Source organism: Dunckerocampus dactyliophorus, chromosome 20, assembly GCF_027744805.1.
Source record: "Dunckerocampus dactyliophorus isolate RoL2022-P2 chromosome 20, RoL_Ddac_1.1, whole genome shotgun sequence".
Classification (NCBI taxonomy): Eukaryota; Metazoa; Chordata; class Actinopteri; order Syngnathiformes; family Syngnathidae; genus Dunckerocampus; species Dunckerocampus dactyliophorus.
In genome coordinates, this window is record NC_072838.1 from 13,954,701 (window position 1) to 13,977,704 (window position 23,004).

A 23,004-nucleotide genomic window follows, 5' to 3' on the forward strand; every position below is an offset into this window, starting at 1 on the left:
ATCTCTGATTTAAAGGTCTCATATTATAGCATTTTTTAAAGCAATTCGAAGTTTTAAAGGTCCCACAATAGCGTATCCAAGAGATGTAGCCTGTAGTCAGTTTAAAAGTGCTTTTAGGACGCCCTTTTGGGAAGACACCGTTATGTGTGTCTGTAGCTTTAATGCAAATGAGCTGTGTTTGTCCACGCCCGTCTGCGGCAGAGTGTGTGAGTCCAAGAAGCGCAGTTGTGTTTTTTTTAATCTACTTTTTACAAATGCACTGTAACTCTCCACTTGTCCAACGTACGATAATAGATTACATACAACAACGTAACATTAAGGGGTGGGACGGGAGAACACAAACGTTAGCATTGCTAGCATAGCTATGTGCGCTACTGTGCTAAGATCAACGGTAGGTTAGCCTATTTGCAGAAGAAAAACACAGTGATAGTCTGTACCTCTCTGGTGGATCTCGAGCTTTATTTTAAGATGTGTAGTGAAGCCTTTTACTTTTTTTTTCAACAAAGCTGTCGTTAGTGTATATGTGGTGGGCATGCACAACGGACAGATGCCTCTTCTCCCAAAAGTGGAGCAAATAAGTGAGGAGACAGACAGTAAAACTGCTATGAAGACGAGCAGCAATGGGTTCGTTTTCTGTTTTACTAACCCGGAATTACGTATGGTGTTCGTGCAGTCGAAGTGAAACTAGTCTCAAAAGCCGCTTTCATTATCACGGACAAGACTGATTCCACACACACACACACACACACACACACACACACACACACACACACACGCACGCACACACAACAAAGCAGCAAATCCCTCTTGAAAAGAAGGCCCTAACAACTGCAGCTTTCACTCTTGTGCGAGTCACACACTGCCCTGCTGTTTTCCACCACTGAGTTTTAATATTTACTCAGTGTAAAATGACAAAGAGGAGAATGAGTTGATAGAAAGTCCACCAGCCTTAATCAATACTGGATGAAATCGAGTTAATCCAGTAATTGCACATGTCGTAATCAAGTGACATGCTTTGTGGTACTTTTATTTCACAATATCATGGAAAAGTACAAGTAATGTCCCAGTTCTCCCATATTTGTCAACCACCAGCTGTCTATGGAAAATCATGCACGATACAGTGTTCAAAACTCCAAGGTCTCATAGCCAGAATGAACCTTTTAAAATACGCGTCATTCACATTCACACAACTTTCAAGGCCTTGACTCAGCCCGACTTGATTGACAAGCTCAAGAGAAGCAAAACCGAGCGCAAATATTCAGCATTCGTTAGACGTGTGAGGATTTGGTGGTGGAATTGGGTAATCTATTAGCCGGTTGGTGGCGTTTATCAGCTTCGGCATGAAAAAAAATAATAAATCCCTGTCATCACGTGAGCTGGAATCGTCTCAGATTACCGGGAATTAAGACTGGCCTTGAGGATTTTAATCTCATACAGGTGTTAGATGGTGGATGAGTGGATAAACATTGGCTTTGATATTTTGGCCGTGCGTCGTGGTGGCAAATCCTGACTAGATGCAGCGCTGGTTAAGATGGCGATTGAGTTAATTAAGTAGTGTGACAGCTGTGTATTCCACCTTCAGGAAGTGAAAGTGGATGAAAATATGACACTGCAGATATTATTATATGATTAAATTCATATTCTTCACACTCCATAGCTGTGAGAATGCTTACTGGTGCAAGGTAATGCATAAGGGAGTGAAGTCTCTTAGCCTATCCCAAAGGTCAAATTTGTTTCCCCCCGAACTCCATGTTGCTAAGGGCTTCTTTTGCCCATGGTTTGGTTATCGTCAACGCTGATATTCTGGGGTAAACCCATTTCGGGTGTATGTGTTTCAGGTTGAAGGTGATCGATCTAGCGGTTTTCGCTCAAGCCTGTCGGTGGATCTTGGAGGTCCGCTGTCGCCGGCGGATTTCAAGGGGTTGGACTGCTGCGTGCTGGTTCGGGGGATAATTTGCCTCGGGGCGGGGGTGACGCTTGTAGCCACAATGAAAGAAGGAGAGAGACCGGCGGCGTGTGTGCTGAGGGAATTGTGGGGTTTTTCGGTAAGAGGACGACTTTAGTGGTTTTTGTTCCCAGAAGGAGGATGAGGACAGCAATGACTGACTTTTTGATAGGCTACTGTTTAACTAGTCATTTTACACGCATTGTTCGGCACTGTTTGGGGAAAAAAAGCATTTATTTAATTAAAAGTTAAGAGTGAAGGAAGGATGGAGGGGGACACTACCCAAGACATCAGAGCAGGACACTAGACTGCATACAGGGGTGTCTACCGGCCGCAGATTGCAATAGTACGAGCCACAGGTGATGGGTTTTTGTAATTGGCATTGAAAGGTATTGATCGGCATGTGTCAATCACATGATTTTCCACCAAAAATTGGCCAATAATGCTAGGTGGCCGATCAATCTGAGCATCCTCAAGCCCTGCTGTGTTGCATGTGCTGTTATCTTTCTCACAGACACCACATGGAGGCGCTGCATTAATGAGCACAACGCATAGGGGAGCCACAAATTACATTCACAGTTACACTAAAACATTGCAAAGTATCAGTTACGGGATACAGCGCCACCTCTTGCTCTGGCTCTCTTTGACACGGGTTGAGCATCTTTTCCAGTGGAAAAAATAGTAAATAGTACCAAATGAACATGGAACAAACGGATACAATTTATTTTCCATTCTGCATGCCCCAGCATTTCTTAAAGAGCCTAAAATCCACATCAACTGGAGGAATAACAGCCATCATCTTTTTTATTAACAATGAAATGAGAGAACTAATCTTGCTGTAAAAGAATAAGGCATCAAAGCCTGTGAAGTAACAACCCATCAACGTGTAACAATGGCGCAACATGCTCATAAATCAAATTTGTGCGCGTACAGTTTCCTCCTGTTGCCCCGTGGCGGCGGCTTACATAGTAGCTTATAAAGTAGCGAGCGGGCAGCTGAAGGCCGGCATTGAATCGTGGCTCTGTGGTGCGGAAAAAGGGCACCATTGTTTTGCGGCGCAGCGTAACAATAGGAGCTCTGTCGGAGCGGATCATCTGTTTTCTTGGCTAGTTGGCCCGCTAATAGGGCTACTTATGCTCTGTAAATGGGCTGAAGCCGGGTCAGAAACAAATAAACACACAAACATGTTGCTTGTTTATGTGACGCAGGAGTGGGTGTGTGTTTAATCAGTCGGGGGAGGTTTTTGCACATGGACGATAGGGTGTTGTCACACATTTGTGGATTACGGCTTTCCCTACGCTACTCTAAAAACCCGACGTGAGCGCTTCCACTTTAGGCGGCGCAGCCTGCACATGAATCACGCTTGAGGCATGTTTAGTGCTACTTGGTGACAGCTGATATCACCTACTGTCAGTGAAAGTCTCATTTCAACTCAAAATGAGACGACGCCACCCGAGGGCTTAGTTATACGCTGCTTTTGGGGTGATTAATGTCGGCGCGGAACCATGTGTTGTGTCACGCGCCGCCACCGCCGCCGCCTTCGGATGCTTCTTCATGCTCGTGCATTCTAATGTTGACGCATGTGAAAGCCTGAGAAGCAAAGCTGGAGCACTTTATTTCTTTTTATATCCTTGACAGCGATGAAGCACAGGTTTGATTGCGCTTCAAATTGTCTGTCTTGTGAGGAATCACCATTGACAAGGAAGGGAGAGATTAAAGGGAGACAATGAGGGTGAGAGGGAGACAAAGAGAGAGAGAATGAGCTCACGCCCAACATTTTCCAGGTCAGCCCAAATGCCCTGGGCTAAACTCTCGGCCAGTCTGTTACTGTTTTTCTTCTCTTTGTCCACCCCCCCCAACCCTACCCAGTTCCTCTCTCTCTCTGACTCTAACTCTCTCGCCCAGGGGCAAAGTCGAACTGCAATAGGATTCAGCCGTTGCCACGGAGACCAGAGAGACATTGCTGCCATAGCAACGAGGCATCGCTTGCTCAAGCGTAGAGCGGCCGTGTCTCTCTCCTCCTCTCATCAAGCGCACTTGATCCTCTCCCCTGTAAATTTGGGGGTCTCGGCCTCGCTTTAGCATCTCCCATTCTGCATTTGACGTGTTTGCTCCTCATCATGTAATTAGTTAGCCAAAAGTGCAATAATTAAACAGCTCACGCACGCCAGACTCTCACTTCAGCCCGTCTCTCCTCATGGCGTCAAAAGAGAGAAACATTTGGATGGAATGGACGAGCCTCAATTACGCATTCAGCGTATTCTTGCGTTCAATGCCACTCAGTGTACACTGGCACGCCGAATGACACTTCACCACTGTGCCGAGTGTTGAATTATTTGCCCATCACAACAACTACAATCCACTTACTACAATTTCTAAGGAACATTTTTCAATGAAGATTTCTGTTCCGTAACATAGTGCAGACAAAGCCACCATTAATGACCACCTACTTTTAATAGCATGATTCCATACATAAGAACTAGTTATTGTTGTCATATTTAACAGGATGACATGCAAGTAGTATTACATTTGGAAATGTGAAAATAATAAGACCACATTAATGCAATTGCAATTGTTTTTCTTCTTAGCATTTCCTCTCATTAATATTTGAATAATATAATATCTTGTTCTATCCTCATCCTATCATCTCATCTCTCATATCATCTCATCTCTCATATCATATAATATCACATCTCTCGTCTCATCTCTCATCTCATCTCACATATCATCTCATCTCATCTCTCATATCATATCTCATCTCATCTCTCATCTCATCTCATCTCTCATATCATATCTCATCTCATCTCTCATCTCATCTCACATATCATCTCATCTCATCTCTCATATCATATCTAATCTCATCTCTCATCTCATCTCACATATCATCTCATCTCATCTCTCATATCATATCTCATCTCATCTCTCATATCATCTCATATCTAATATCTCATATCTCATCTGATCTCATCTCATCTCTCATATCATCTCATATCTAATATCTCATATCTCATCTGATCTCATCTCATCTCTCATATCATATCATATCATATCATATCATATCATATCATATCATATCATATCATATCATATCATATCATATCATATCATATCATATCATATCATATCATATCATATCATATCATATCATATCATATCATATCGTATCTCCCACAACCAAGGCTCTTAAAATAATAATAAATATATACCTGAATAAAAATAAGCCATAATAAATAATGACATAAATAAATAATATGAATACATTACATAAATACATTGGTAAAAATGTTAGATACATACGTACATTTAGTCAGCTTTGCTATGTGTATCATTTGTACTGTATCTGATCCAGAGTGTTCTTCTGGCATCCGTTGATATCAAACCTGGACAACCTTACTTGAGCATGTTTGGATTCTTACAGCTTGCTAAAATCACTAAAAACATTGAAGTTTGTCATACTTTGGTTAGACCTTAATGGCTAAAAAGCTGTGATGGTTTGTAGTCTTGACATAACTGTCAGAACCGCTGCCACTGAGAGCCATGCAGATCGTAGTTCCTCTCCTCCAGTCAATGCGTGCTTGCTAGCATGCGTCCGTCACATGTGGTTGAACGGCGAGGACGAAGGTGCGACGCGTGTACACTGATGCATGTCGACCTCAGAGCGTGACAGTCAATGGGGGGGCTTCTCGGGAGGGGGGTGCTGGCGAAAAAGCTCACACCAGTGGGAGACTGAACTTATAGATTATTTATACGGCTGTCAAGGACACTCAGCATCATGCACAGCAGGTTGGTGTGTGTGTGTGTGTAGGTGTGTGTGTGTGTGTGTGTGTGTGTGTGTGAGAGAAGGCCATAGGAAAGTAATGGCGATCAGTCCAAATCACACATTTTGAAGCTTAAAACCCAAATTGGCTTTGCTGTAGCTTGTCATCATGTCATTAGGTGTGTAGTGACAAGCCCTGTAGAAGCAACACGTCCTCACACACACACACACATACACACACACACACACACACTCAGGTGTTGCCGAAAAGGTCGACTTTCTGTGTCACTTCCTATCCATCAAGCCTGGAGCCTTTTGCTTACTTCAACACTTCCTCTTTGTCGTCGTTGATATAGTGTAGAAGTTTTACTCTCTGTGTGGATGTGTGCAACACTTTTTAACATGGACATTTACTGACCAGTCAGAGGCAAGCGTCGTACTCATGGTTGAGGATTGTGTCAGTAAAAACTGCCAAAAGTGAATAAGAATACAGTATACTTAAAAAACTCATTTTTATTTTGTTTGATTTTTAACTTGCCAATGTAATACATTTAGCTTGACATCAGGAAAAAAAAAACATAGCAGGTGTCCTGCCTGGTCCACCAGTCTGTTTGAGTAGGTGATGCGAGGTTGCCATGGCAACGACTGAACTGCTGTTCCGCTTGACACTAGCCAGTGTAGCATTCAACTTTATTACTTTATAAGTTCTTTGAATACAAAACGTGCAAGAAATTGGCCGCAAAGTGGCCTAGTGGTTAGCGTGTTGGCCACACGGTCAGGAGATCGGGAAGATCTGGGTTTGGGGCATCTCTGTCCGTGCGTGGGTTTTCTCCGGGTACTCCGGATTCTTCCCGCATTCCAAAAACATGCATGTTAGGTTAACTGGTGCATCTAAATTGTCCATAGGTATGAATGTGAGTGTGAATGCTTGTTTGTCTATATGTGCCCTGCCATTGGATGCCGACCAGTCCAGGGTTGTACCCCGCCTCTCGCCCTAAGTCAGCTGGGATAGGCTCCAGCATACCCTCGCGACCCTAGTGAGGATAAGTGCCATAAAAAATGGATGGATGGGTAACAAGAAATTGTGACTTTCTGATGACTTTGAATAGATTTTAATGTAATTATTAATCACTTATGTATAACACATACAAATATATTTGAAAAAATATCGAGTTTTTATATTTTCAATGGTATGGGGCTCATTTATTTTATATTTAAAATGCATTAATAGTAATCACCATATAATTAGAATGCTTAAATATAATATTTGTTGTAAAATAAGGTGTGTGTAAACACTATGCAAAAATACTACAATGTCAAGTATTTATGAACATTATTTCATATGTGGAACACTTTCCACAATGAACCGGTATGGTTCAAAAGCAATGGAAAAAAATGTATATGTCTATATCTTAGTCATGTTTGGTTGTTCATCACTGATTTCGATGGTATTTAAAGTCTTAATTAGGACCAAATGATATTATTATATTGAAATTTTATTATATTTTATTATATTATATTATATTGAATGAACATGAAATAGTCGTTCTAAAATAATTGTTGCATCCCTTTCCCAGCATGCCTTTCACCAGCATACACATTCAATGACAACACACATGCTCCGCCCCTACTGGCAGGCATCTAAATAAGAATCCGCCAACCATACCGGATGTGCATCATTGGTTGCCATGGCCACTGGGGGAATATTCTTAAGGGTTGCCAAGGTAACAGCTTGGGGAACTCTTGGCCAGGCTGTCACCGACTGGTCTGAGGACAGGCGAGCGGGTAAAATGCCAGTGATTATATTATTAGTTTTTCATGGCTAAATGAGTGTGCATGAAGGATGCCAATGATGGTGATTAGTGGAGGTGTTGCTAGGATATCTAATGATGGAGATGTGAGTGAGTCTGGATAAAACAGGTTTGCATACAGTGGACATATATAGCATCACACGTGAGCATGTGTTGTGGTGTTTGTTGTCATCTAAGGCAGATGAGACGCGAGACCGTTGTAGTGATTGGTATCAAACCGTCCGCCATTCATGCCAGCAGACAGGGGATGAGGGGAAGAGAAAGTAGGACCCAGTTGCCATGGTGACGCAATCAGGAATCAGCTTTCAGTCGAAAGCCTGTCTCCTCCTCCGGCATGGGTGCTGTTTGGTCTCATAGCTGCACATTCATACAGTAGATAAGCCACCATCTTGCATTATCTTTGACGTGAGTGATGTCCCACTCACGCTTCTTTTTCCCCCCTTTCACTGTTTCACTCTCCACATTTCTCCTGCCCTATATTTGTACTCTAATCTGGTCCGGTCTGTCTTCTTGTCTGACTCCAGTAATCTTGTCAGGACAGATGGCGCACACACACACACACACACACACACACACACACACACACACACACACACACAGCAGCATCAGCAGCTGCCACAAACTTTAGATTACATCTTTGTACGAAATACATTAATAGAAATGTGAATGAGACAGTGTTGTTTGGTGAATCGAACCTATTAGCCTTTAACTTTAGCATTTAGCAGGTTGCACCCTCATATACCGTACATAACGAAAATACACACATACGAAATAAACACAAAAAGTGTGCACACCTTATAATAATAATAATGGTTTCGATTTTATAGCGCTTTCCAAGGCACTTAAAGCGCTTCACCATGAAGTGAACCCATTAATCAGTCACACACTGGTGGTGGTAATCTACATCTGTAGCTACAGCTGCCCTGGGGTAGTCTGAAGGAAACGTGGCTGCTAATTCGCGCCCACGACCTATCCGACCACCACCAAACATGCATCCCCATTCATACACCGGTGTGACCAAGACTGGTGGCGAGGTGGGTGACGTGTCTTGCCCAGGGACACAACAGTGACTGGGTGGAGGAAGCAAGGATCAAACGTCTGGATGGCCTACTCTACCACCTTAACAAAAAGCATGAAGAGCTCCTTTGAGATAATGCAAAGAAAAGGCCATCATTGAACCACAACCCTTAACAACAGTCATTCAAAACAATGAGTTGTGCACCAAAAATGCACAGTAAGTATGTGCAGGGTCTTTAAACATACTGTATATGTCTTTAAACTTTTGTCCAGAAGGAATTGATCATCAATGCGTAATTTGTGCATCCTCCAGTGGCCGGTCACACTCTCCTAATGCACTAATCCAGGCAGTAAAACTACCCAAATATGCAACATGTGACTGAAAGGTCTCCACATCACGTTGATTACCGCTGCAATTCCGGGAATGATGGATTCAAGCCGCAGGCAATCCAGATGGAAACTACCAGCCGTGATGGACGTTTTATTTTTAGTGGGGAGGGGGCGGGGGGTTGCGTTCCATCTACCTGTCTCTGAAACTTCAGGGCTTCAGGTTGGAGAAGAGCAGGAGAGATGGCAGCAAAGTGGAGCATGAACCAGCAGTGCCAGAGGATATTGATGGCCTTTGAATGGGCTTGTGATGGATCAGGGAGTCCTGTCAAACAGAGGAGACGCTCAGGGTTGAAATGACCCCCAAAGCAGCAAAAAAGAACAGGTCGGGGGTTAGAAAATGTATTGTTACTTTTAATTTGTATCACTCACTCCTTTTTATTGGCTTTTATTAGCATACATTTCACAAAAACAAGGCTCATGTTGTCCCTAATGTTAAAGCTTAAAGGTGAATTATGTCTTGTGTGTATGGATGAACACTAGGATTAGAAGATGGTGGTAAAGTAGTGACGTGAAGACGAGAAAAATAGCTAAAGTGGCACTCGAGAGCACACAGGAGCCCGCCAAGACCCAACAATCCTAGTTTTCATCAGCGCACGTTCATAGAATGTTGTCATTAGGTTTCATGCATCTACTGAGAAAGGAAGAGGAAGAACATGGAGGAGTGTGGCGTGCAGAAGGACACGCATGCGCACGCGCGTGCACACAGTTTGGTGTTATATTTGTAAATACGTTGTTATTTTGATGCAAAAACAACCCTTGTTTGTGTTGTTGTGGTGCAGTTGTTTCGATATTTCACCCTCACAAAAGCAAAAAAAATTGTTCTTTTTGTTGGGAACTGATATTTTCCTGAAACCTACCTACAGTATGTTCGACTGCTGATTACTAAAGAACGGAAACAGTTAGGAACAAACTTTTTCTTTCTGATGAAAGACGAGAGCCTAGCCTTTTCTTTTGGTAGGGTCCATGTTTGTGTAGCCATAGAACACAATATTCTGTGTGTCTTGAAAGATCGATCGAAATGCTCTAAAATCGCCGGTATTGGGGGGGGTTGAATTTTGAAAAATGGCTGGGATTGAATGATTGAATGTTTTTTGTCTGTCTCACGGCGTCCATATATATTACATGACCATGTTTCATGACCAATTAAGCAAATTAATTATGATGACTAGACCCCCCGCAACCCCCCACCACAGACAGATTGCAGTCCTGTGGGAAACATTTAATAATATCGCGGGGAAAATGGCGAAAAGGCGACTATACCCGTGAATTTTGTCATTGACATCCATTTATTCACGCAATATTAAACCAAAACATGCCATTTCTTTCAGTAATCCAAGGTCATTTATCTGGATATGCACCAATAAATGCACTCTCCACTGATACCTTGTTGAAAATGGTCAGGTATTTTTGTGTAATCCTCCTCACAAAAAAAAGAAAAGACGCACACAACAGCCTCCTTGGACTTTAGTCCAACACTATCAAGTGCAACTATGCAGATAAATACCACCGTGCGAGCGTCAAGGCTGTGCATCATAAAACAACATTATTAAACCTCAATCACCGTGACTGGCGGGCTGTGTCTACCACGTCCATGTGAAGCGCTGTGTTATGCATGCGATATAGCAAGGAGAGCGGACGATTCGTTAATAAAATGAATGAGGTTTGCGTTGTGGAAAAGAGAATGGGCTTCGCTTGAGCGTACAGTGAGTCATCGTTATGTCCCACTATACAGCAGAAACGCATTCTTATTCTTGTAAAGGCCGATTCCTTTTTGTACGGTGCCGGTGTACCTAATGTTGTGTCCGTAGAGGGTCGGTCCGTGGGCCCTCGTGACCTCTCTGACCTTTGCGGTCCATCTGTCGCTACACGTAGATAGCTAGGCGGCTAGATGGACAGATGCACAGAAATGCATGCAGCAACAGCAAAGATGGAGACGAGGGGGTGAGTTCATATTGGGGAGGGGGGGGGGAGTAGTGATGGCGGTGGCGGGTGGTGGGAGACGAGGCAACATGACGTTTGTTTCCATGGTGATGGTCTCTCCGTCTCCATATAAGGGAGATGGTGCTTTAAATAAGCGTGCATGCGTGGATTGGTGTGTAATGGCATTTTTGTCAATAAGTAACTGCTAGTTTTCTCCATTGGCTTTTGTTATTGACACTATAGTAAAAAAAAATTTGCCACACGCCTTTTCTTCCCTCGAAGAGGGAGAATGCAGACATCATGGGGGACAGTTGAAATCTTGAAGCCTTGCCCGTGCTGTCAAGGCTTCCTCAATTTTGTACCCGCGTATGAGGTCAAGAAACACAAATATATTTCATTGTATCCAACAAATGGCTGCAGTGTTGCAAAGAACGGGAGCATCCTGCACTTGAGCACAGCGGTGCTGCCATTAAGATCTCACTCAGATGACTGTAATAACGGTTAAAAATAGGATTTGTGTGGGCTCGTGTCTCTCCAACGGGCTTGGAAACACACAGCGATTTGATTGAGGGGGGGGAGGGAATTGGGGTGGGAATGGGGGCGTACGTACAGTAACAGAGATGCAGCTTGGTGGGGACCCGATAATGCATATTGTATGCATACAGTGTTGCTCATGCGAGGTGTCTTCACGGTGGAGAAACAAGCCGATATCTGAGTGGGGCGTGACCGGCATGGCGAGAAGATTCTGACTGTCGCGCCGGACCCATTGAGCTGGAAGAGGACGAGGATGAGGATGAGGATGAAGAGGAGGGGGAGGGAGGGCGATTGGCTGGGGAATAGGGATGCGTTTAGAAGACAACACTGGCCTCTGGTGGTTGTACGTTTCCCCCCCCCCAAAAATGCGTCAAAAATGGGAATAAATGCAAAAAAGAGCAAGCAAAATGCACGCAACAGTGACGCTCGAGAGCTAAATGCAGGACTCGTGCACCGGCTACTTTTTTATTGTGTATATATTATGACATGCGCAGCCACGAGCTGAAGAAAACACGGGGGGGAAGTGTAGTTCAGGTCATAAAAAATGGAATCATACCCTTAGAAGTGATGTTGATTTCATCATGAAAGCAAAATCAAATAAAAATCCTCGTATGACCTTCATGCATGTTGATGATCGGTTTGTCACTGCTATCGTAATTACAATTTCATATGTTTTTTTTTTTAGTTCAGTTTATTATGAATGATGAAAATTTAAACTAATAATCAATCATTACACAAAAAATATGTAATGATTTATTTCATTTTATTCCAATATGTCACATGCTGGTAGGTTTTCATGATTAATTCAGTAAAATAAAATAAATTTTGAAAATTAAAATTAATAAAATGTTGAAACAGGTATATTTTTTAATGTTTTTTTTGTTTATTTTATTCCAATATGTCACACGCTCATAGTTAATTTTGCTCTATTAATTTAATCCCATTTGTATGTGATCATTTTTTTTTGAAGAATTAAGTTTAATATAAGTTTTGGCAATTTCAGTTAATAAAGTGTTGTAATTAAAATATCTATTTTAAAAAATTAGTTGTTTTTTTTTAAGATTTTATGCCAGTTTTTTTCATTAGAATTGCATTGTTATTTGAAAATTCAAGATTGTTTATTTTTCTGAATATTATTCGAATCGGTTTCAAAGTCCCAGTCCTTGCAGCGATCAAATGTGCGGTACTGCTTTTTGCCCGCTAGAGGGAGGTCTCGCTTACTCTTACGGCTCTTGGGTCCAAGCTGTAACCTCACGTCAGATGTCCACCTTTTTCCCTCTGAGACACGTCCCCCCCATCTGTTTCACGCCACGTCCCTTCATCTGCGGGAATGAGCTCATCCGTGACGGGAGGCTGTCAGATTTCACTTCTGAGGGGATTGGCTGACAGTCATTCAGGGGTCACACGCCACACACCATTGGCTCAATTCCAGACGCCAGCGACAACCCGGTCTGTTTAAAAGACCTGCAGCCTGGAATGGAAGCCAGCATAAACCTAAGATTGTTAAATGAAAACGAGCACAACAAGCTGGTCATGTTCAAACATAAAACCATTTTTTCCGCATGCAAACAGATGCCATCAGGCCGCCCTGCGGTGTTGTGTCCTTTGCGACATTGGGGCGGGGGGAGAAGCTGCAGCCAGCGCAAACAATCCCTGCTGTTGTAATTAGTGAAAGTGACGGCGAGTCACGTGACTCACCTGTCAGACAAACAAGACTTCTGCCTGGCACGGCCGCAGCCTCCCAAATAAGTAAGCCCCACCAGGATTGCAAAGTGACCCCATCGTCCTCATCCAAAAACACATCCCGGTTTGAAAAGTCGTTATATGCGACAAAGAAAAGTGTTTACTTTAATAATGATCTGGAGTACATGAAAAAATACAAAGTATGTTGTTTTTTTGGGACCTGGTGCTAATTAGAGACCCTTGCGGTTATTTGCTTTTGAAGACCGCGCACCCGGCGGCCATAGGAGACTCAGCACTTAATTGAATGGTGCGTTAATTGGAGCAATTACGGTAATTAATGCACTAAGGGAAGGTTTGGGTTCCTCCACTCCGCGACTATCCGTGTTTGTTTTATGGTGCTGCACAGCTGTCCGCCGCCATAACAATCACACGACCGCCTTTCCAAAATGGCAGCCACTCAACCAGAGCCCCACCTGCCTCCCTCGCCGTTTAGGTGCCAGCACACGCGGGCCTAGCCTAGAGTACTGAAAAGATGAGCTCCCCCCCCCCCCCGTTGTAATTCATCCGGGAGAGCATCTTCGGTGACAATGAGTTCACCTGTCCCCTCCGGAGTGAAAGATGGAGCATCGGAGATGAATAAGAGCTACAGGTGCAGGTGCTTTATAACGTCTGTAAATCACACTTTGGATCCCGGCGCCACAGCGAGAGAGCCCTAGCGTTCACCAGCACTGTGAAGCTAAAAGCAGGCGTTCAGCACGTCGCAGATGTCGCAGGAGATCACTGATTAGGCCTTATCGCTGTCACTTTGCCAGGTGTTCAAGGATAAAACTGATGTAATTTCACGCTGTCTTTGCTGCAGGTACAGTAAGCAGGCGTTCATTACAGAGCATTAAACGCCCTCCCTTCCGTTAAGCCTCGTTTCCTTGCATCTCGCCAGATCGTATCTGATGAGCGCTATTTGGCATGCCAGACTCGCCTCTCTGTCTTTGCGTGTGCTCTTTTTGATGACACGTACTTGGCGCGTGATGCGCTGCAGCGTCACCTTTCACATGCGCTGGCTGCCGGACGAAGGTGCGACTTTCATAGCGCGCATTTCACTATCGAATTACACCATCTCCACAGAGGATGAGCCGTTCATCGGATGCAAGCGACAAGTGGAGGGAAGCTTTGATTTCCCAAATATGAAAACAACAACCACATTTTTTTTCAACTTTAAAATGACTCGGAGCGCATGAGACAGTGGAACCACGTGGCCAATTATTGATGTATTGCACAACATGGCGGCAACAGAACCAATGTTGTAATAGTGGTAAATACGATAACAGCGTAACATAACAATACAACAAAAATAACTTGTAACATAACATAACAAATAGCATAACATCTAACATATCAAGTGGTGTGGAAAAAGTGTTTGCCCCCTTCCTGATTTCTTATTTTTTTTGCATGTTTGCCACACTTACATGTTTCAGATCATCAAACAAATGTAAATATTAGTCAATGACAACACAACTGAACACAAAATGCAGTTTTTAAATGAAACTTTTTTTCAGATGGCCGGACATTCTCCTTCAGGATGATTTGGTAGACAGCAGAATTCATGGTTCCATTTCCCACAGCAAGTCTTCCAGGTCCTGAAACAGCAAAACAGCCCCCGACCATCACACTACCACCACCATATTTTACTGTTGGTATGATGTTCTTTTTCTCAAATTTTATGCTAGATGGGAAGGGACAAACACCGTCCAAGAAGTTAAACTTTTGTCTTGTCAGACCACAGAGTATTTTCCAAAAGGAAAACCAAGATGTTTTCTGCCTGTTCTTTTTGTTCAGCAGTGGTTTTCGTCTTGGAACTCTGCCATGCAGGCTGTTTTTGCTCAGTGTCTTTCTTATGGTGGAGTCATGAACACTGACCTTAACTGAGGCAAGTGAGGCCTGCAGTTCTTTGGATGTTGCTGTGGGGTCTTTTGTAACCTCTTGGATGAGTCGTCGCTGCGCTCTTGGGGTCATTTTGATTGGCTGGACACTCCTGGGAGTGTTCACCACTGTTCCGTGTTTTCATCATTTGTGGATAATGGCTGTCACTGTGGTTTGCTGGAGTCCCAAAGCTTTAGAAATGGCTTTATTACCTTTTCCAGACTGATAGATCTCAATTAATCTCAGATCTCAAGATCTTTGGGAAAATACTCTGTGGTCTGACGAGACAAAAGTTGATAATTTTGGAAGTTTTGTATCCCATCACATCTGGTGTAAAAAGAACATCATACCACCAGTAAAATATGGTGGTGGTAGTGTGATGGTCTGGGGCTGTTTTGCTGTTTCAGGACCTGGAAGATTTGCTGTGATAAATGGAACCATGAATTCTGCTGTCTACCAAAAAATCCTGAAGGAGAATGTCCGGCCATCTGCTTGTGACCTCAAGGTGAAAGGACCTTGTGTTCTGCAGCAGGGCAGAGATCCAAAACACACCAGCAAGTCCACCTCTGAACGGCTGAAGACATCAGGAAGGGGGCAAACACTTTTTCACACCACTGTACAATATAAAACAGTGTTTGCTATGAGGTTTGGAACAGTTGGATGCACGTTTTAAAGTCTCGCATCGTCTGCCAAAGGTTTGGACCTTCAGCAGGGAGCACCTGTACGTGACCTTGCAGCATGATGGAGGTACATCCAGTGAAAGACGTCACAAACCCGAGCTGGCTCGCCTTCTGTTCTGCCCACACACACCATCATCTCGATGTGTGTGTGTGTCCTCTGCTGGTGGAGAGGACACACACTCCAACTGATGCCAGCGCTTTGGGACCACTTAGGGAAATAAGCACTTGCCACCTTGTCACTTGTCGTTACCGCCACCGTACCCTTAATGCAACAGTGCGGCATTGTGAGATACATGAATTAATCACTTCATATATCATTCATGTCCGGTCTAAACGCTGGAATCTTAAGAGTGGAAGTTCGGTGCAATCCTGTGCTTGTGTCATGGCCTCACGTCTCTAAACTTTTATCCACAGCTGCATCACGCGCTTATCCGGTTTCGCCATTGCCAATTTGTACTTATTTCACACTGATTGACGTGAAAACGTTATTCTGTTCACTGAATGCCAGCACCTGGTTGCAGCATCTCCAAAAATGTTAGTAAAAAAAAATGTAGCTGCAAAAATTTTCGTGAAAAAAAAAAAAAAATTCTAAAAAATGTACCTATTTATCCAAATATTTTTAAGAATTTTTCAAAACGTGGGCACACATGTTTTTCACTGGATGGTAGCTTAGCTTGAACGTAACGTTCTAATACTAATGCTACTGTTACATGCAAGTCTATGGAGTTTCTTAGGATTGGACGAAAATGTTGTGGGGATATAAAACTGATTATTTAGGTTTGTGTTCACCGCCCCCGGCAATCAGCTTTAAACCCTCTCCTGATGAGATTTCTTCATCTCCACCCTGCAGGGGATAATCACCCCCCCCCCCCATATAAAATCTCTGTAAACTTACCCTTCTCCCCCCCCCTCTAAACATAAACATCTTTTATTATCACGGCTCGTGAGACCGAGCGTATAAAGCAACACATTTGCATGCGGGGACCGCTGCAGGGTCGGGGGGCATCATCAGAGGCGATTTTGCACATTTGAGTCCTAAATTGAGTCGTAAAAGTGTCAGCGCGCAGAGCGAAGACGTATCGCGGCCCTCGTCGGAAATGGTTCTTCCAACCTTCAGGGCGAAGAGGATGTGAAGAAGAGTTTCTGTGCTTCTCTCTTCCGAGCCAGGAAGCGACCAGAAGGTGGCTCTGTTAGGAATGCTAATCATGTATCGATCACTTTAATCTGCAGGCGGGGTGGGTCCCAGGTTCCATGACTGTGTGAGCGAGGTTAGTCACTCTTTCACATGACAGGAGTACACATTGATTCCTCATGTTAACTCATGGCACTGTTAGGAGCAAATGCACGTCTCTGTAGCATCACAAGTAACATTTAGTAGTTGCACACCACTGCAAATGTTTAACAATTCATCCCAAAATGTTGCATTAATATCATTAAAGCCATCATTTTTTTGGACTTCTATATTTGAATGAATTATTTCAAAAGTTCCAGTAATGCTGCGTGTAATAAAAATAAAATAAATGACATCATCTGAATAGATTTAAATTCAAATCAAGTGGTTTTCATATCAAACTTGTGATGAAAAACCTCAATTTACCAGTGACACTGTACAGATGCTTACATCCCGAAAATGAATGGCTTTTACCAACATTTTGGGTATTGCTATTATTTATTTATGAAAGTAGGACTTAATAAAAGAATAACAGTTTTAATTCCACCTTGATGAGGAAAAGACAAGACATTTTTCCTGAAATATGAATGAAAATGGTTTAATTTGAATCTATTTTTGATTGCACTCCAGTGTCATTTTACAGGTTCGTCATTGCAAATGTTTCTTTTATAGCAGCGTAATTAGTCTGCAAAATGTCGCGTTCAAAAATATCAGAAGGCCCCAACACCTCATTTTACATACAGTATATTATACGGGGGGGGGGCAGTAAAATGTTACCGCTTTTCAATCATACACGAGTTTTTGAACTTATTCAAAAATTGCATTTACAGAAACATCAAATTAACATTCGATACCAAAGGTTTCCCACTTTGTCTCTTGTTTTCTACACGATTCGATAATTGATGACGTGTTCGATCCACGCTCCTTTTCTGTGGATTAGAGCTGCAACGCGCACATTGAAGTTCGTTGCCACCCATCTCGAGAGGGATTCTCCGAATTTCCCGACGGATGTTGGTCTTCAGGGCCTCAGTGGTCTGTGGGTTGTTGCAGTACACTCTCTCCTTCAGGTATCCCCCCAGACTGTGTTACTGAAATGAAAAAAGTGATGCATTCATGCAAGTAATGGAACACTTTTTCTGCTTTTTTGACAGAGAAAGGGGGACGACAAGGAGAGCGAGACAGAGCCCCTGCGCCACTTACGCTCTGTCTTTCCGTTCCGTGCTGCGTTCCATCACAGCAGCTGGACACTCCTCCCCTTTTCTCCCTTAAAGCCTCCTCCTCATCAGCATCGTCCTCCTCCTCCTGTGCACCTCATTAGTCTCCCGCTGCGGCGAGCCTCAGTCGTCGTTTCCGCCACAAACACGCCGAGCTCGGGACGATGTGTGCCTCCTACGGGGGATGCTCTACACGGGCCACGCAGCGTGGAAAGCCGCGCTAGAAGGAGGAGGAGGAGGAGGAGAAGGAGCGGGAGGGATGGTTCGTTCTTGGTGGATGTCTGTGATCCTGCTGGGCTTCCTGTGTGTGTCCACCGTGAGGGCTGGTGAGTAGATGCTCATCACATGTACACGTGTTGCTGGAGGGAGCACATGTGCCAGGCTAGAACTCTTTCATTTTGGTGACGTGCGTGTGCTGTACGTGTGCATCGTTCACTTTGCATCAGCGTTAAAGCTCACGTCTATTTTTACTGTGCTTTGCAATGTGGTGTCGCGTTTGCATGCAAACTTTAGCTTCAAATTCTTATATTAAAAAATGCAAACCCCCCCTGCCCCCACCAGATTTAGCTGAAACTGAATATGAACATGTCGAAAGAAAAAAAGGAATGGAGCACCGTAACGTTAACACAGGACAGCATTTCATAGCAATCTCCAGATTCCACGCAAAGGTGCCCCCTAGAGGTTGTAAGCAGCACAGACATCGGAAAACGCTGAACTGGTGCTTAAGTGCTGCGGTATGAAGGAGTATACAAAAAGTAAATGGATAAATAAGTGAGGAAAAATAAATATTAGGTGAATGAAGTGTCAAATGGGGGGGGGGGGGGGGGGACAAGTCGGTAATTAAGTACGTTTATTTGACAAAAGCTGTAATGTTACAAGAAAAAAAACATTTACTTCAATCAAGGATATGTTCGGAATATAAGAAAAAAAAGTCATCACTTTGCAAGAAAAAGTGGCTAAAATTGTGATTTTGCTCGAAAAATGTTGGACATAGTCATAATATTACAAGAATAAAAACAATTTTATGACAATAAAGCCCTAACGTTACAAAAAGAACATGTAATTTCATTTGACGAAAGCCGTACTGTTACATTCTCGAAATATTCAACTTCTTATCACAATAAAGTGAGATTTTGCAAGAAAAATGTTTTAATATTACAAGATAAAGTCATCACTTTGCAAGAAAAAGTGGCTAAAATTGTGATTATGCTCGAAAAATGTTGTATATGGTCATAATATTACAAGAAAAAAAGATGTTCCATGAGAATAAATCCATAATAATACAAAAAAAACTTTACTAGCATAAAGCGGGACTGTTACATTGTACAAAAAATACATTTTGATGAAAATAAAGTCTAGATTTTCAAGAAAAATGATGTAATGTTACAAAATCTTCATAATATCACAAGAAAAAAACAAATGAATGAGAATGAAGTGCTAATATTACAAGAGAAAAAATGACAAAAGAATGAAAAATTGCTGTAGTGCTACAAAATAAAGTCAGAATATTACAAGAAAAAAAAACGTGCAAATTTTATTTGAATAAAGCTGCGGTATTGCGTTCTAAAAAAAAATGCAGTTTTTTATTAGAACTAATAAAGTTTATTTTACAAGAACATTTTCTAATATTGCAAAATAAAGTTGTCATATGACGAGAAAAAAAAATCAGACTTTTATGACAATAAAGCCCCAATATAACAAGAAAAAAACGTGTGATGTAATTGTTGCACTGTTACAAGAAAAGATGTATAATTTGACAAGAAGGAAGTCTTATTCTTATCAGAGACGGCGGCTGCTGGTTTGACACTGTTGCTTTTGTATTCTGGAAACCTGACGCTCACTTTATCCGACTTAGTCGTCGTCCTGGTTTAAGAGGAATTGTGTCCAAATGCTGCACGCTTAGCGAGGAAACCCTGTGCTGTTTTGCCCCGCATGCTGATGTCAGCACTCAAGATGCATCACAAGCATGCTTGAGCGCTGCGGCCGCATGCTCGACGCCTCCGAGGGGCCACTGAGTGTTTTGTCACCCTCCAGAAAATTCGATTCCGCGAGTATTACGCAATCCATTTTGCCCTGGTTGCACTGCGCTGACGGTGTTAGCATTGAACAGATGAAGCTCGGAGTGCAGTGCATTGTTCTTCACATAATACCATTATTTGGGAGACAATATGACTGCTCATCGGATGCTGTGTGGCGTGGTCGTCATGGCGACTCCCAGGAGAAAGACAGGTGTCGGCCAGCGCCTCCTTCGAATACAAAGCCCTTGATTCATTTTCATTCTAAGTATGTGCAGCAGGTGCCATTAGTTTTGTCTTGTTTGTTTGTTCAGCTGCACTCACAGTTGAACATCGGCACACAGCAGCGTGTCCGCGCCAGAAGGTCTCGGCGTGCGTGCGCGTGTCGCCCACGACACGTTACTCATGTTTAATATTCTGCCTGTTTCGTCCCTGGTTCAGACGCCCTGCTTTCAGCTCCACTCAATGTGACCGTCAAGGAGATTGAAGTCAACTCGGCCATGGTCACGTGGGAAACCCTGGAGGGAGACCCCGTCATTGGATTCGCCATCACTCAACAGGTGCGCGTCCAAACGTCAAACACACACGCCTAACTCTGAAGGGACATTGGTAGCGTAGTGGTTCACGTAAATGTCCGAACAGTCACTGGGATAGGCTCCAGCTCCCCCTCATCCCCACGTAGATGGATGTAGTCCTCGCCATTCACGGCAACATGAACTCATTCAATCCCAGCCATTTTTCAAAACACAACCCCGTCAGCACCGGCAATTCTGACTGATCTTTCAAGGCACGCAGAATATCGTGTTCTACGGCGATGTAAACGTGGAACCTACCAAAAGAAAGATTAGACTCCCGTCTTTCATAAAAAAAAAAACGTTTGTTTCTACCTTTTTCCGTTCTTTGGTAATGAGCGGTAGAACATCGGTAAAATATCAGTTCCCGACTGGAAAAGGAAGCATAACTTTCACTTTGACACAAATCATTTTTGCTTTTGTGACGGCTGACATACCGAAACAACTTTACCACAACATAAACAACACAAAAAGTGGGTGTTTTACATCAAAATAACAATTTATTTACAAAACACCGTGAACTATTTACAGTTTTCACATTTGGAACTTAACTATGTGTGCATGTGTGCGCACGCGTGTGCGTGCCTGCGCATGTGTTCAAATTTCCCGAAAATGCGTAACCTTCTGCACGCTACACTCCTCCACGCTCTCTCACTTCCACTTCCTGTCATGTGTGATTGGTCCATTCACACGATCCCTCCCGAGCTCTTATCAGATCCAACTCCTGCCACCTTTGTGGACGTTTTTATGGCTTAAAATTGCTCTGAAGTGAAACTCTCGCGCAAAACAACGTAAAAGACGTTGTCGGGACCAGGCGTTTGGGTTTATAAAAACGTGTAAATACGTCTTTGGTATTGAATGAATTAAAATCCAACACGAGGGTTTAAAGTCTCTGAAGTCCTACCCTACTGCCTGCTACTGCCTACTGGCCTCCTGCGTAATTATTGGGCCAATAAGAAGCCCACTCTTGTGTCCGCAGAAGAAGGACGTGCGCACGCTGAGGTTCATCCAGGAAGTGAACACCACCACTCGCTCCTGTGCGTTGTGGGGCCTGGATGAAGACACGGAGTACATCGTGCACGTGCAGAGCATCAGCATGGGGGGCAGCAGCCCGCCCAGTGACCCGGTCCTCTTCAGAACCCCTAAAGAATCGGAGAAGCTGGCATCCAAGAGTCCAGGTAGTGGATGAGAAAAGGTACCTTAGAAGTAGAAGGCAGCCATAATTGCAGTGTACTTCCATATTGTGTATTGTCCTCCTTTCATGCAGAGGAAGCTGTTATCTGCAGCTGCTTCCAATTTTATCAGGCCCGACCCAGTTAAGGGCAGACACTTCACCAAATACTAAACGCTCAGCAGCACGAGCGATAAGAGAGAATAATATAATAACATCTCTAGGGGGAGGAACGCAGCTTGGAATATACTTTAAAACAAGTACATTATCACTTCCTGCAGGGGCCCCAATAATGATGTCTGTGACCTTCAGGGGTGGTCACTTTCTTGTGTTTTCTCACCAGATGAGGTCACGATGGAGGAAGTGGACCAGGCTGCTCAGTTGCGAGCCGGTGAAGTCATCATCATTGCAGTGGTTCTGGTCATGTGGGCAGGTAATGGCTGAGCGCAGCGATGCATCGCGGGTAGCCGGGTGCTACGAGCCCGCTGAACACGTGGAACGTTTTATCCGGACGTAATCTTCCACTTGAAGTCGCTCACGTGGAAGTGTTGGCGGCCACGTTTGCTAACCAAAACAGCAACACCCATCGAGGCGCACGGTGCGGAGAGGTCGGTTAGTGTTGCATTTGCGTCTGTGTGCGCTCCACGGTGTTGCGCGCGACCACGGGAAGCCACTTCAGATTAGCTCTGCCCAGTCTGCCTCCGTCCAACCTGCCTAAATGTAAACATTTCTCTGCCTAAGTACATGAATACATTATTGAAGTCAGGCATTATTTATTTGTTGTATTATAAAGGTGGATGAATGTGGCCTCCTGCCTCCAAAATCCACACACATCCTCCCGCCATGAATTATTCTGCTTCTGCTGGCTCTCACTCCCTCGTTTTAATCTTCTGACGCTCACATCTCGCTGTCCCCCCCCCGTTGTGAGTTGAACGCGTTTATTCAAGTAAGTCATTGTTTTTTCTTTGTGTCCCAGGCGTGATCGCACTGTTCTGTCGGCAGTATGACATCATCAAAGACAACGAGCCCAACAACAACAAAGACAAAGCCAAAAACTCATCGGAGTGCAGTACTCCAGAGCACCCACAGGGGGGGCTACTGCGCAGTAACGTTTAACATCTGAAGCACAGGACAGGTGATTCTTTTTTTTTTTTTCCTTTTAATCATAAGAAAAATTAGAAAAATTTGGGTAGTTTAAGGGATTTCC

The 23,004-nt window shown here is 43.5% G+C and overlaps 1 protein-coding gene across 5 annotated transcripts in view; it reads left to right on the forward strand.

Moving 5' to 3' along the window:
- Window positions 1-23,004, forward strand: part of fndc5b (fibronectin type III domain containing 5b) — a 72,745-nt gene that overhangs the window by 46,329 nt on the left and 3,412 nt on the right. For 3 of the 5 annotated variants that reach the window (XM_054763753.1, XM_054763756.1, XM_054763757.1), the window contains 5 exons: window positions 17,977-18,365; window positions 20,496-20,614; window positions 21,606-21,804; window positions 22,141-22,230; window positions 22,774-22,932. In XM_054763753.1, the coding sequence (XP_054619728.1) occupies window positions 18,224-18,365; window positions 20,496-20,614; window positions 21,606-21,804; window positions 22,141-22,230; window positions 22,774-22,913 (690 nt within the window). In that variant the 5' untranslated portion in view covers window positions 17,977-18,223 and the 3' untranslated portion in view covers window positions 22,914-22,932. Of the gene's footprint in view, window positions 1-12,398; window positions 13,713-16,940; window positions 18,366-20,495; window positions 20,615-21,605; window positions 21,805-22,140; window positions 22,231-22,773; window positions 22,933-23,004 lie in introns of those variants that run through there. The other 2 variants (XM_054763755.1, XM_054763754.1) reach the window with 2 other exon arrangements.